The sequence below is a fragment of the Ascaphus truei genome, chromosome 19 (genome assembly GCF_040206685.1).
Source record: "Ascaphus truei isolate aAscTru1 chromosome 19, aAscTru1.hap1, whole genome shotgun sequence".
NCBI lineage: Eukaryota > Metazoa > Chordata > Amphibia > Anura > Ascaphidae > Ascaphus > Ascaphus truei.
The window spans coordinates 5,237,431-5,253,875 of NC_134501.1; the positions used below are offsets into that span (position 1 = coordinate 5,237,431).

At 41.5% G+C, this 16,445-nt stretch overlaps 1 protein-coding gene across 3 annotated transcripts in view; it reads right to left on the bottom strand.

The window, feature by feature from the left end:
• Positions 1-16,445, bottom strand: part of RHPN2 (rhophilin Rho GTPase binding protein 2) — a 59,582-nt gene that overhangs the window by 31,477 nt on the left and 11,660 nt on the right. Inside the window, exon 1 of one of the 3 annotated variants that reach the window (XM_075576356.1) lies at positions 13,904-14,169. The exons of 1 other annotated variant lie outside the window; for it this stretch is intronic. In XM_075576356.1, coding sequence (XP_075432471.1) covers positions 13,904-13,972 — 69 coding nt within the window. In that variant the 5' untranslated portion in view covers positions 13,973-14,169. Of the gene's footprint in view, positions 1-13,903; positions 14,170-16,445 lie in introns of those variants that run through there. One more of the 3 variants, XM_075576357.1, reaches the window with a different exon arrangement.

Sequence of the window (16,445 nt, forward strand, 5' to 3'; positions counted from 1 at the left end):
CTATTATTAGAGGTGGAGTGCATCAAAGATTTAGCTTTCTCTTGTAAACTCACAGTATCCTCCTACACAGATTGCACCCCTCTAGAACGTCATTTAATATACTACATATTTAAGCTGAGCAGTAACCCTTTCTCTTCTGTGTTGTCACCAATACAATCCACACAATGATAAGTAATTAGCTAAGGTTCCAATCGATCGGCGAAGATTCGGCTCGGGGGTTCACTAAATGGCTGTCAGTGCGGCAGAAAAGGAGCAAAGGAGAAAGTTCTGTGGGGAAGATCATGTGACCAGGCAGTCACTAGATACAATTGGTGCACTGCTAGAGAGGGCAGGGCTCAAAAAGGGATGTGCCAGAGCCTGTTTCAGAAGAGGAAGGGGATATGACTTTGTAAATGGTTGCTATAGAACCAAAAATGTTTGTTACATTATAAATTTAATTTAGAGTTGTTTTTAACATAAAAAAAATGCTACAATTATTTTCTCATAGTATAGAACTGATTTATTATTAAAAAAAAAAAAAAAACAAGTAGGATATTGCTTGGTCTGCCACTGTAAGGCCTTTATTGAATATGCAGTGTAGCCGCTTCCCCCATTCTGGAGATTTTTTTGTCCCCTTTTATTAGAATAGGGATCACCTCTTCTCCAGCACTGGGAAGTCATATTGAATTCCTAAGACGAAAACAAGGTGTGTAAGAAAACGCCATCAATCACCAATCCAAGCTGCTGGGGCTTTGTTTATTTCAAACCCAGATCACAATACAGTCATTACTCCCAGAAGGGGCTTGTCTTGGAGCTGCATTGTATAACTTGTGCCCTCTTTGAGATGGTAAACCATGTCTGGCAGAACAATGAGATGTTGGAGACATGCCTGGAATGCAGAATGAGAAAATATAGGTGCTGGACTTTAACCAATGGAGGGGAAAAGGAACACATACATTAATGCATTCCTAATTACCATTACAGTCAAGTGGGAAATCTAGGATTGCAGCTTTACAGATTGTGCAATTATAGGCTGCTACTTGTTTCAACTTGTTTAGATCAGGGTTCCTAGGCAAACCTTGATTCCCTGGGTATCCCTTAAGGGTTCCCTGTAATTTTAAGGTCATGTTTAATTTGTACCAAATACAGAAGAATTTACAATGCATCTGATCTCAGACACGCTATTAGAGAGGGTTGGGGTTCCTCACAATGCATCTGATCTCAGACGCGCTATTAGAGAGGGTTGGGGTTCCTCACAATGCATCTGATCTCAGACGCGCTATTAGAGAGGGTTGCGGTTCCTCACAATGCATCTGATCTCAGACGCGCTATTAGAGAGGGTTGGGGTTTCTCAGAATTTCACATAGCGTTCCTTAACAAAAAAAAAAAAAGAAGCAGGTTGGACCCCACAGGTTTAGATACTATGCATGCATGAACACACATTTCACTAGATTGCCGATTAATGGACCGTACAATCCAAAGTTAGGAGCAAGTCCCAGATCACATCTCGTCGATAAAATAGGTCGCAATTAAACCGTTACATCTTTGGATTCTTGTTGAACGCTCCATACTATTTAAATAACAATACTTAAGAGGATATATACACAAAGGTCATTTTTGGGGTAAGTGTGACGCTGACAGTCATTTTCAACTTACTCTGTCAAATGATTGTGTCAGCTAGAGATTTGGGGTGGGGGAGCAGTGTCCATAGGAAAAGTGAGGGAGGAGTCACATAACGCATAAATAATAATAATAATAATTTGTGCTTCACATTTCCTGCCTTCAATCTACGTGGGAAAAAATGCCACGTTTAAGTTAAGGTAACTTAGTGGTCCCAGCATTCTGCACCAGTTGTACAAAACACGCTTACATTTGAGGCAACTACGATCCAACAATTTTAAGTAGAATGGCGCCGGCGTACGCTCCACTGAAAAAGGAATACCTTCCCACCAGAGAATTTACCATCTGAATTGTGGTGGGTTTGTTTTGCTCCAGGAGAGGACAGCAGAAACAGCCTCACATACTCGACATCGCCACTGTTAATTGTCATGAAAGAGGTCATGCGAGTTTGAAGCAGCTCATTTTGTTAGAACTGATCCAGCAGGGTTTGCGCAGGGCACAGCGACCTGCGTCTCCTTGAGGAAAAGCCTCAGGCTGCAGCGATGCCATAACAACCAAGACCTGTGCCTCTATCACGTGGTCTCACCGTGTGTGCCGTGTGCTGCAGTATAAACCCACAGGCACCTGCGCCACTTGTGAAACATATACTGTATGTATATACCTTGTAGATTGTAAGCTCCCCAGGGCAGGGATTTCCTTTTCTATTGTACTAATTATATTATACTTCCCTGTATTGCTGTTCAAATCTTCAGAACAAAATAGGGTTGAAGATCCTCCAGCACTGAAATGGTTAAAGCAGCAAGACGACATTCTTCCCCCTCCCTCCCCCATCTTTTTTTCTTATTTCTATATGTAAAGCATTACCTAAACTGGCAATTGTTTGTTGCTCAGGTGATAAATCTAAAAATCCTTACTAAGCCTACGTAGCTCGCGCCGAAACAAACACTAGGACGCCAATGCATATGCGCATAGTGCGCTCTAGCACGTGCACTACGGGGAGACCGGCGCTTCGCGCTACAAACCAGTTTGTATTTCCCGCGTGACGGCTGTGTCACGTGAGCGGTTCACCCAAAAAGAGGGCGGACCAGCTCCGTGACGTCACGGCCACGCCTCCCTGCTGCAGGCGAGCTTGCGCTGCGCCGAGGAGCGCGGAAGGTAGCACGTATTATGGACGCAGACTAATATAATGGCTGCTTCAGTCAGTGTTACTCAGCAGCTACAATGTATCCTTAGATTACTAAAGTAACATTATCTATTGTTACAGTTTACAGCACAAACTGCTGGAAATATATGCAACAAATTATCACAAACAGGAAAGTGTTGCAAATATTTTGCACTGCTTGGGAGGTGGGCTAAAACCTGCTAGAAATCAAAAGATGCTTTTTTTTTTAATACAGCATTATTTAATGCTACAGAACAGATTTATTTAAAAAAATTTAATTAAAAAACCCACAAGATTTCGCCACGTGTTGCTGCTGTAAGAGGTGCTTAGCCATAATCTGCTGTTCCAACATATTCCAGAACGTAAAGTCACTTCAAATAAGACAGGGTTGGCCAACTTCAGTCCTCAAGAGACACCAACAGGTCAGGTTTTAAGGATATCCCTGCTTCAGCAAAGGTAGCTAAATCAGTCCTGACTGACCCACCTGTGCTGAAGCAGGGATGCCCTGAAAACATGACCTGTTGGTGTCTCTTGAGGATTGGAGTTGGCCACCCCTTAAATAAGACATAATTTCCCCCCAACTTACACCTTTCTAACAACTCTTCTGCCAAAGGAGCCAGCATCAAAACGTCAATTATTCGGAGATATAGACTTTCATTCTCATCAAAATCTCTTTCATTGATGCAAACAGGAACGATGGCCCAAAAGGTTATGTATAATAATATTTATTAAAAGTGTGGTACAATAAAAGGGTACTACAATCTGTGAGTTCAGTAAGGCTGCTACAGGTCTGTGCCATGACTCACTCATGAGTCGTACAATAGGATATTGTGATAGTAGCTGAACACCCAAGTTACAAATCAAGCCATATATGTGTAGAGGTAACAAGTTAAAGTGTTTGTATGACACTCTCCTAAAATTAATGTTATTGTGGTTAGAGGGAGCTGTACAGTGATGGTACAGTATATGCTAAAAATGAACACTTGCGTATCGGCTTTCAAAGGGAAACAGACACCAGCAAGATTACTTTTGTGCGATTTAGCGATTCCTCATTGTCATACAAGCACTTTCATGGTTTGCAAGTCGATAGAACTCTAGGCCTTGTCAATTAGCAGTGGATAATTAACCCAAGTATTTCTTTCAAGAGATACTGAACCCTGCCTTTGTAGCAGTTAATACATTCCACAAAACTCAGCAGGTATTTGTACTTGGTAAACTTCTAGTACAAATGGTGCTCACTGGCCTTTGAAAGCCCTGCCCTGCTGTTACCACCATCAATATAATCGATGAGGCTATAAAGACACTTTCCTGATAAGACAATGCTGTAGGTTGTGTGTGCTGCAGGAAGGTGGAGATCTTCATTGATCATAGGAGGCTGAAGGAGTCCAAAAATGTTTTCATCTCACAGGTTACCTTTCCGTAAATCACATAGATCCCTCGTCACTATGCGGTGACAATATAAATACACTTGCCTAATCAAAGGGTAATGTCACTTATGTCCACATTCAATTCCCCCCTCTAGTTGTTTAAAATGACAAATCTCTAAAGCTGGACAACAGGGAAACAAGAATGTCTAAGTTAACAATCAAGTCCACAGGGCGATCCAGTGCGACGTTACATACAGCTGTAGAGGAGGTTGACAAAAAGACATGTCCATGGAGTTCAACCTGTGTTAAATGCTGGGCTAGAGTGGACCAGGAACGGAGCGTCATAGTCGCAGTGGCAATGGGCCACTAGCAGTTCCATATTGGCCTCAAGCGAGTAACTCGTAGAGAGACTTAAGGGGCAGATAGTTTGTCTTGCCCTTCCAGTTTTAGTTACTGTTGACTGTATTGGTGATCACCCTACATGCCATACAGTACATAGACACAGTTAGACCTGTGAGTTTAATGTTCCTATTGATAGGTTGTAATCACTACAGTGCAATACCCAGGCAAGAGATTGAAAGGTTTTTTTGCATTGGAACACTGAGGGCGTATGTTTGTATATACTTTATATGCTAGTGTGTGTATAAGTGTTTGTGTGTGTGGGTAAGTTTATACATAGGAGGTAGTTTGGTATGAGTGTATGTTTGTGTTTGTATATTTATAGAAGTGTGTGTGTGTAGGAGTGCCCGGCTACGTCTACATGTATATGTTAGTAAGGGTATACATGCTCTCTTGACTCAGTAAGAATGAGTCCTTAGTAATGATCACAGCAAAAGAAAAATGCTCCTATCCACTCGTCTTGTAGGCGTGGAAAATTAGAGGGTGGTAGCAAAAACATTAGGAATGATGCTTGTTTTAATCAAGCGTGACAAAGCCCAGATGCCTGGTTCCTCAGCCCGGGAAGGGGGGGGGGGGGGGGGGGGTGCGCACTGCGGGTGCATCCTGTACAATATCGACGGACTCTAGCACTGGTTAAATGTAGTTATAAACTGTATGCTGAAAGATGATGCGAGTGTTCTACAGAAAAGCTGAACCATGTGCTAATTAAAGGAGGCAGGGCAGATTTTAAACTAGGTGGATCTATGCTGCGGGAGAAATGCCAGATCCTCCCACGTCCATCTCAAAGCTCATAAAACCCACTTAAAGAACAGGCTTTGAATACATAAACAACCTATTTAAAAAAAGTGTATTCCATGGTCTTAACGCCTTCGCTATTGGAAGTGCCTGCAACGTATTGGTTTGTCTTTCTTGTGTCCAACCGGTGAGACTCTTGCACAGGTAGTCCTCGCTATCCAACGTTTCACTTTACAACGAATGGCATATCCAACGCAACCCTGTGGGACATTTTTCGATGCCGGAATGCGTTATCCAACGCTCACCGCCACTGATTAACATGGGACTCACTTTACACCGGTCTCACTATCCAACGCTACTTCCAGAATGGGTTCCGTTGGATAACCGAGGACCGCCTGTAAATATTACGCTCAATATACATGGCCCCTTTTCCAATAGGAATTTAGTATTGTAGAACAGGTCATAGCTTACAAGTTGGTTAAAAACAGCGCACAAGTAGGTAAAGACCACCTTGAACCTACATTAATACCACTGCTTGAAAGTGGTGAAAGATCATTGGAATATCAACAAGCAGATCCCTCTAACTACCAACCCCAAAAAGGCACATTTAATACTAGTGCAGTGTTTTTTCCACCGGGGATCCTAGGAGCCCTTGGGTTCTGTGGGCATCTCTAAAAGGGTTCTCTGCAATTTTTCAGGTCACTTGAAAATTGAACCACAATACAGAAGAATTTACAATGCATCTGATCTCAGACGCGCTATTAGAGAGGGTTGGGGTTCCTTACAATGCATCTGATCTCAGACGCGCTATTAGAGAGGGTTTGGGTTCCTTACAATGCATCTGATTGCAGACGCGCTATTAGAGAGGGTTGGGGTTCCTTGCAATGCATCTGATCTCAGACGCGCTATTAGAGAGGGTTGGGGTTCCTTACAATGCATCTGATCTCAGACGCGCTATTAGAGAGGGTTGGGGTTTCTTCAAATTTCACAATATAATTATAGGATTCTTTAACCAAAAAAGAAAAAGTTGAAAACCACAGCAGTTGTGGATCCCTCACACACACCTCTTGCTTTTCCCATCATTTTTTCTCCCTTTGGCCAATATTCAATGAATCCGTCTTCTTGGTGCTGGAGAACCATTCAGATCCCTTCATTTGTAGGCAACAGAAAAATGTTCCACCCCTACAGGGTCCTTGGAGTATCCAAAAACTATTACTGGCTCTCGGTGACCATTGGGTAAACGAAGACACAGAGAGAACATCTGATATGACCAATGTTATAGGCAAGGGGAAATACCCCCTCAAAACCTTGTGTATTTAAAACTTACAATGTAACCACGGCACTACACCATATTCCTCTTGCTCACCTGCCAGTGCCCCAGAGATGTGGTAGTTATGCAAATGATAACAAAATCAACTCAGAAAAAAAGAACCAACAACAACGCTGCACGCCAGCAAAATAAGCGCTAAAAATAGGAGCGCGAAGCAAACACACATCTTCGGGCGCCATGATTTTTTTCGATCTTTTTTTTTTTTTTTTTAAGGCAATTAGTACATTCTGTATGAATACACAGAAAACACACACATTGATCTGCTACATGCTCCTAATGACCATATGTCCTCATAGGAACTCTTACTATAATAGAAAGACTCCTACCTATGGGAAGGATTTCTCTGTCACATGGTATGAGCATTAGTATAATTAACATGGCGAACTGCACAATATACCGTATACTGGAATAAATTGTTATATTTGCATGTTCAATTACTGTAAATCAAGGGTCTGAATCTCCAGTCGTCAGGGGCCCCCAACAGGCCAGGTTTTATGGATATCCCTGCTTCACAGTCTTGGACAGCCACCTGTGCTGAAGCCTGGATATCCATAAAACCTGGCCTGTTGGGGGGCCTTGAGGACTGGAGTTTCAGACACCTGCTGTAAATTAATATCTTTCACAACATAAAATGTGCACAAATATAATGGATCAATACAGTGGAAAGTACAAAGATCACACACACACACACACTCACACACACACGGCTGGCACCATGTGTGTGTTTCTGGTAGGCAGGAAATCAAAGAAAGAACAGAAGAGTCAGGGCCAGGAACAGCAAATAAATGAAGTAGAAAGCTATATTCCCTTCTTCCTATATTGAGTATGCCGGACTTATTCATGGTAACATTAAAATTCTGCATTAAAGCATAGGAATGCTGAGAAACTCTATTGTATGATATAATTCCTCAGTGAGAGAACTCATTAAGGTGTTAATCCTCGTTAGTATCCAATTTCCTTTCCTCACAAAGTCTAAAGATGAGAATAAAGGAGTATGTAACCACTAAGTAATGTATCATGTCTGTTTATTAGTTGTCAAGTTGTGTTTGTTATATAAACACCGCATGCCTTCTGTACTCAGGATAAAGAATTCAGAGAGGATTCTTTGTATTCGGATTTTTTTTATTACAGACGTCCCCACATCCTCGTCTAGATTAGAACAATTTAAGTAGTACTTTCTGCATCCAATATACAATGTGAGTTTAGAGCGGGAGACAGTAGTATGTAATAAGGAAAGGGACATTAAAGGGCATTATTTGATATAGATGGCTGACTTAGAATGACATTTCTGCAATAAAATGGTAGTAGCCAAACACGCAGCATCTTTTAATGTGCAACAAAATGTACAGCGTACTTAAAAAGTTATGAAATGTAGGTTAAAAGTCATCCTACAAATGGCACAGTGGGTAATAAGAAACCACTTCAGTGCTGATGGGACCCGCAAAATAGCCGCAATTCACGATCATTAACAAGAGACCCATGTAAGGTATAATTGTACACACACACACACACACACACACACGTTGGAACTACATATAATTACAAAATAAATAGAAACGTTGATTCAGCGATAGATTTAGGTATAGAATCACCACACAGGGGTTAGCGAACACTCATGGTTAACTTTGCCACTCACCTGCACGCTCCAATTCCTAACCCCAATATATATTTAAAAAATAAAAATACCAGCAAAAAGTCATATGCCCTGTTTATTCTACAATTCTGTGTGTTTGTGTAGGATAGATAGGATAGATATAGGATAAGATATAGGATAAGATATCCATCCTACTATTCTTACTCATACAGAGAATGTGAAGGGAAGGGACATATATCGGGTACTATGTATCAAGCTCCGAAGATGCAACTTTGACTTTCTATTAATCTCATGTTTTACTAGATGAGGTCCATGAATGACGTTACTCTGCACTCATACTGCCCACTTGGCTTCAGCAAGGAATTTAAGAAGCCGTTAAAAAAAACAAAAACATGTGCTTTAATTTATATTTAATTCCTGCATGTAGGGTACTAGGATGCATCCATTTCTGCGTCTCCTGACGTACATTTTCACAGGTTTCGTTCAACAATGAAACTCGCAGTCGGTGTAAACCCGTTTCCCTAGTAGAAAGGTGCTAAACAAGTTACTTCCGTTTCTCAGGGACATTGTACTAAGGAATGTGACATAACTGATGTACTGTCTGGTGTTTAACATGTCAGCTTGATACATAATATATAGTAGATGTGGTCAATGTGTCTGTTCGCTAGGCACTTGGACTCCTCTGAAGATATCCTATCCAAATCTTGCATGATCTTGAGTTCAAGGAGCAGGTTTTTGTCTACGTTTGGATACAATTCAAAAATGACATCACAAAATCACATGATCCCATCACACAACCCTCAAACTACCACTTAAATCTTGGTCACTCTGAAAATCCAATTTGCAACATTAGCAAAAATACAGGAGCAGCCAAAGTTCATTGTTTGGAACGAGTGTGCAATATCCCACAAGCCTCTCGACCGAACACTCCAGGAGCCCAGAGGCAATGAAACCATTATGGTTGGAGTTGCTGCTGTTTTAACAGGGGGATTTCCGCATTAACTAAAAAAGTAAATTATCCATTTACAAATCTCAATATTTTTTGGTTTCTTAAGACTTCTATCAGCTAGTAACGTATAAACTGTTATCGCTTAGTGTTTACATACAAGGATCGGGGTAAAACAGCAAGATAAGGGACACATGGTAATAGTATACATTACTATTCACAAGGAAAGTTAGTGAAGCGTCCCTTTAGGGTGATGGTTTCATGCACAGCAGGAAGGATAATGGACTAAATTGTATTTGTGAAGCCCTAGATAAAATCATTTGTTCAGTGCTTAGTACGGTGTTTGTTTACAAATAGCATTGATTTTCTGGAAGTGGAAATTACTGCTGAGATAAAACACAATACTGAATTGTTACATTTCCCATTTGATATGGAGTTCAAAAAATAAATAGAGAAATCAGTGAATGGGTTAAATATTCCACTGCTGTAAATATGTACAGTAATTTACAGATTACTCAGCAAGTCATTCATGTCCATCTATCCGACAACTAACGGTCCTCAAACTTTTCATAGCGTTTACAATCCGCCATCTAAACACAGCCCATATTCTGATCTCTATTATTCTACTAGCGGCGTTATCTTATTAAAAAAAGGAGACTTTTCCCTACGGCAAACACCAGCCATCCAACTCGAACATCTATATTACAAGTGTATATAAAGTCTAACCATTTGCTTATAATATTCTTTACAGAATGCCTCATCCAGAAGTTCAGATCCTAATAGGCGTCCTCTAAACAATTGTAGTTTACAACTATATAAAACCTCTTTACCGCCACGGAGGGCAGAGCAGCATTATCAATTAAACAAGTGTGTGCAGATAGAGATAGGCACACACACACACACACACACACACACGTATAATAAATAAAAAGTTTCCTGTTTTAATTTATAAAATGTTTTTACCAGCAATACATTGAGAGTTACCTCTCGTTTTCAAGTATGTCCTGGGCACAGAGTTATGTTGACAATACAGGGTTACATTAAATGGACAGGGTTATACATTATATTTAAAAAGACATTTCATGGACAGTTAGAGAATATATATTATAGGCGTATGTAACAGTTACAGACCAGATTAAAATGTGAGACAGGTTTAATCTTGAAAGAATTTAAACTGGTGGTGGATGTGAGAGTTTCCGGTAGATTGTTCCAGTTTTGGGGTGCACGATAAGAGGAGGAGGAGCGGACGGATACTTTGCTGAGCCTTGGGACCATGAACAGTCTTTTGGAGTCAGATCTAAGGTGATGTGTGTGGTAGGGGTGAGGAGCTTGTTCAGATAGGCGGGTAGCTTATCCAGAAAGTATTTGAAAGCAAGACAGAAAAAAATGTAATTTGTGTCTCGACTCAAGTGATGGCCAATCTAGTTAGTTGTTGGAGCAACCTACAGATTACACGTGCATTATATGACACCTAAAAATAGATTGGAGTGAAGGGGGAAGACATGGTTTACTGTAAGAGTGCTTATGTTTCTTTTTTTAACATTGTCACTGCCGGCAGCGGATGCCAACAGACTGTATCACATTGCTGGCCCCACTACCAATGAAAGGGTTAACCTTGTTTAAAAGTAACAGAAGTTGAAGGAAATCTATACAGAAGGAACTTGATAGGGAGCTAAAGAAACCGAGCAACTGGTTGAACCTGTAATGTTAGATCAAGAGAGTGTGTGAGAGATCTAAGGTTAAATACAGTGTTGCACAAGGAAGTGGAATGTGCATTTGCTTATTGCAAACAAAACCTATAGGTTTGGCAATAAGAGGAAGACATGAAGTCCGGTACGGTCACGTACAAAATAATAACACGTGTGGGATCTAATCCTAATTTCACAAAAACAGATGACAGATTTTCTAAAATCCTATCAGTCACTGTATTTTGGATTTGCAATAAAATAAAATGCCGGGGAGCGCGTGTGCGGCCTCTGTAACTCACTTACCTGGTCTCCGGCGGCTTCTGGCGACGCGGCGTCAGTCACACGATGTCGCGTTCCCAGGGAAACGCGACATCACATGACGTCAGAAAACGCCGGCGATCAGGTAAGTGTGGGGGGCAGGGGGCGGGAAGAGCAGGCAAGGGGCGCAGACTAAAAAGTTTGTGCACCCCTGTCTTAGCATACACTGCTTCCACTGCAGCCAGGGATTCTGGGTAATGACCTGCAAAGGAGCATTCACAATGGGTCACCTTTTGCTTCTTATCCATTTTAACATGGACCACTATAAGCTTATGCCTGCCGCATTACACAGCTTTTCAGCACAGCCTGGGTTAAAGAAGTGAAAGAACTCAAAGATGTCACACTTATAATAATGCATACTGCCTTCCTTAAGGCTTTGTATGACACCTAAATAAAGCAAAGAATGCTGCAGCGATTCCAAAGTCGTGACCATGGCTAAATTACAAGGCAAATTCATACTGCTGGTGACCAAATTTAAGATCCTCCACAAGAAAATATTCTACATTAACATTTACCCGCTTTTCAAAATTGCTGTTTGAGTTTACAGCAAAAAAAGTGTTAGTATTAAAAATAAAGAAAAAAGCTGGTTTCTATAAGAAAAATGTTTTTAACCTCCTTGCAGCCAGAGAGATCAGCAACACAATGACTGGGTCCTAGTTATAACCACAGAGATAAGTAATGCTGGATCACAAAATGATCTAAACTCTCAAACACACAAGGGAGAATTTGATTTGCGGTATTAAAATGACAGAGCAGAGAATGCCTGTCTTCTTACTGGCTCGCCTTTCTGTTCTGTCCAGACCTGTTTTATAGGTGTTCGTCTTTATTTGAAAGACATGGTCTGTACCCCTCAAGACCACGGTTCATCTTATATACTGGGAGATCTTAAACACAATGGGGGTTCAAGAACAGGAGCTTTTTGAAACTATGAAATTAGGTCCTAACAAAAATATAAAACATCTCCTCTCTATAGATAGTGTGTGTGTGTGTGTGTGTGTGTGTGTGTGTGTGTGTGTGTGTGTGTGTGTGTGTGTGTGTGTGTGTGTGTGTGTGTGTGTGTGTGTGTGTGTGTGTGTGTGTGTGTGTGTGTGTGTGTGTGTGTATTACTCTTAGGCAGTGCAGTACACATTAATGAATACCTGTAACTCTCAGCTATGAAATGCACTGGTAGCCCACCCAGCTACTGAAAGCAGCAAGTTACATTGGAAATCTACTGTAATTGAATCACAATAGACAACTGGTCACAATTGGAGGCCTGTGTTGTGCTATTTGCATCATGAAAGAGAATGAAGTACAACTATTCCAACGCTACAATGAGTGTGGCTACAATGAGTGTGGCTACAATGAGTGTGGCTACAATGAGTGTGGCTACAACGTGCAATTCTTCTATTTGGAAAAGCCAACTGGCTACTGTACTTCCACAAATTACCATACAGACTCTTACTGTTTTACATCATTACCAAGCAGATCTGTGATTTTACAGCCACTGTAGTACACTGTGGGCCTTATGCAGAGAGCATCGTTATTTCGAAATTCGCCATTTTTTGTACAATTTCGCGCAGAAACCGGCAGAAAATGGCGAGTTCCGAAAAACGCGCCATTTTGTTTTTTCAATTGCTAAAACTCGCCTCGCGGCTGGCGAGAACCTCCATCTCGCCATTTTTAAAACTCTCCGAATGCAGAGAGGTGCGAACGGCATAAAGCGGCTGTTCGCGCCAAAAAATGCCGCGATTCTCGCATTTTTGCCGCGCCAGGAAAAGATGGCATGATGGCGCTCGCCGCCTATAGTAAAGGGGAAAAAAAAGGCGCGAATTTGTTTTTACACGTTTCTGAAGCGCGCATCTCGCCAATTTAAACTCGCCACACGCATCCATGTTAAACATAGCAGAATTCGCATTTTTCTGCATATGGAGAATAAAACTCTCCAAAAAAGCTACTTTTTATGAAATTCGCCAATTTTAAAATTCTATGCTCTCTGCATAAGGCCCTGTATTTTAAGTGATGTTTTCCCTCGTGGTTTAGGATGAACATTGGAGTTTATACTATACACAGTATTTTGTAATTATGATACAGTGCTGATGGTTTATTTAACAGGAGATATTTTCACCCACCAAAGATTACTGTTATTTTACCAACAGACAGTGTAGCCCTGATACACACCCTAGGCAAGCCCTGCTGCAAATAAATAAACCAAACCCACTTGTATAAATAAGGCTCAACAGAGCAACAGCAGTCACACTTTAAACGTCACAGAACAAAACTATGATACAAAGTGAGTCATAAGGCAAGGTGTGACACTGCACTCATTAACTTGAAAGAGCAGCACACAGGCTATTTAATCTCTATTAAACATAAACCATTCCTCACCACCCCCCCCCCACATTAACCCCTTCAGACCCAGGTGTACCCGATCTTCACAGACTAGGTATTATGTCAGGGAAAAGGGTTAGATCTTCTGGACCATTTAGAAGGGGGTGTAAAAAAAACAAGTCACAGCAGGAGATGGGCTACCATCCGGTAAACTCTTTAACCTGTTCTCTCTCTTCAAGGACTGCAGCAGGACAGCCAGGTAGAGACTGGGTTAACAGAACAATCCGACTCCTGTAGCCAAAAATAAGATGGCTTAAGACCAGGGAAGTTTGTGTTTACAGGGGGGTAAGAGGGGTAGAGAAGTGGGGGCATGGGGTAGGGTGCTTACAAACAACCTCAACATTCAGACTCCCCCCTTTCCAAATCAACAGGTGACATTGTAATCATTTGCTTACCTTCCTGAAATAGTCCCTGTCTGTTAGAGCTTTGCCCTTGGGGTCCCCCGGGAGCACGGTGTCTGTCATCTCTTGGCTCTCAGAAGGGGGGTGACTTTTGGGTGGCACAGCACCAGTGCAAAGGGTCCTACTTGACCCTATCTATCAGCCTGCGCAGAGTTTCCTGCGGGGTAGAACTGTATCAAATGCTTTGCATGCAGAAGGCTGCTTCTCTATTCTGATCCTCGTCCTGCCTCTCTCTCCTCCTCCTCCTGCCTCTCTCTCCTCCTCCTCCTGCCTCTCTCTCCTCCTCCTGCTGCCTCTCCCCTCCTCTCTGCCTCTGTCTAATTCCACCTTCGCAATCCCACTAACCACTCCCACGGGTGACATCTCCAGACACCCCCCCCCCCCCTTTGCTCTGTACCTTGCAATCAGCTCCTAGTCTTAGCTCAGTATTGCTCAGCCTTGTTCCCACAGAGCACCCCCTGTTGAGATGATCCAATTTCTGGTGCACCCCATCATGTTACCCATTGTCACAATTAAGTTCCAATAGAACTGGGTGAAAACCGAAAATACACATTTATTTGTAATATAACTTTACGCCCAAAGGTAGTCTTCTCATAATTACTGTTTTGTAACTGTCATTAAACATTGGTAAATGTTATTTTAAAAGTCAGGTCTTCTACGGTTTGAAATGAAACAAAAACATTTTTAAATCAGCGATAAATAGACCACTGCATGAGTTCAATTACCATTAAATATTCTGGGGCGATTTTCACATATACTTCCTTATGGTTTCAATTTTTTTACAACTTGCCTGGCCGTAATTATTTGAATAATGTGTAGTTTATCGACAAATTAGATTTTGATGTAAACAAATGATACTAATTTAGACTTTTAGATTGTGAGTTTTGCATATGTTACCGAAATTGTGCTGTAAGTTCCTCTGGCAGAGAGGGAATTCAATTCTGCCCGTAGGCCAGCAAAGTCAGCTGTGAAGGGTCAAAAAAAATCCATGTTTCTATCAAAAACCTTAAAAAAAAAAAAAAAATGCAACCAAGTTTTTTTTCTTCTTTTCTTTTTACTTATTGCCTGGAGCAAAGAACTACGAAATCCGCCTGGTTTTCAGGAATATATATAATATATATATATACACACATACATATACAGTACAGGCCTTTAAGCGTTACCTAGTTGTAGCCACAAATTAGCTTGCAGAAAGTCTCACATATTGTCCAACTAGTGCCATTAAGCTATAGATGCAGTGTACCTAACTCAGCCACTGACTACTTTGTAAAGCAGCGGTTTGACTTACACAGACTTTTTGACAAGCTGACTATACTGTATTACTGCTTGTGTCTCTGAAGCGTGACCCGTCCCCCAGTCCATCATATGAATCAGTCCATCATACATCTGAAAACTGCAGCCTATGTAGACCCTTTCACTGCAAGAGGCTCATGTGAAGCATAGCCTTACTTACTAAGCACTAGGACAGTGTTTTTCAACAGGGGTTCGTAGGATTCTGGGCTTCCGCGGGCGTCCCTAAAAGGTTCCTTTTGGACGTTGGTCTTTGATTAATGTAGTGCAGTATTATAAATGTTTTGTTTTCGCCCCAGTTTTGCAGCCGGGGGACCTTGATAAATAATATAAATGAGTCGTGATGTTTTTTTCTCTGGCTCACACAATTAGCCATTTCCAGGAAGAATAAATAGGTTCTCAAACCTTTCTGGGAATTGTGAGGTTCAGGGCATTTGAAAATTGGAGAAAATACAGTACAGAAGAAGTTACAGATCTCAGACGCGCTATTAGAGAGGGTTGGGATTCCGTACAATGCATCTGATCTCAGACACGCTATTAGAGAGGGTTGGGGTCCCTTATAATGCATCTGATCTCAGACACGCTATTAGAGAGAGTTGGGATTCCTTATAATGCATCTGATCTCAGACGCTCTATTAGAGAAGGTTAGGGGGTTCCGAAGAATTTCACAATATAATTATAGGGGTTCTTTAACAAAAACACTGCACTAGGCACTGCTGTTATAGAGGCATCTGGCAATAAATGGCCTATTGGTTCTTTATATTTTTCTTTACCTACAATGTCCCTGTAATTCCTAGTAATGTTATAATGCTCTGCACACATTTATTAATACATTTACTGACTTGTTTGGCCTTCAGACAGCATGACTATTTGGTTAACATGAAATATTAACCTTTTTACTGACCAATTTGATCTGTTTCTGCATGAGGAGCGGCCAACTCCAGTCCTCAAGAGCTACCAACATGTCAGGTTTTCAGGATATCCCTGCTTCAGCACAGGTGGTTCAATTAGTCTTGCTTCAGCACAGGTGGGCTCAGTCTCTGCTTCGGCACAAGTGGCTCAAGAAGCTGTCCTGAAGCAGGGATATCCTGAAAAACTGACCTGTTGGTAGCTCTTGAGGCCTGGACTTGGCTACCCCTGTTCTGCCCTAATGTTGCCGCCTCTGCCAATACCTGACTACAGTGAGTAATGAGAGGTTGCTAGGGCTGGCATTATGCTGTGTGCAGCAAACAAAGCCAGCACCTGC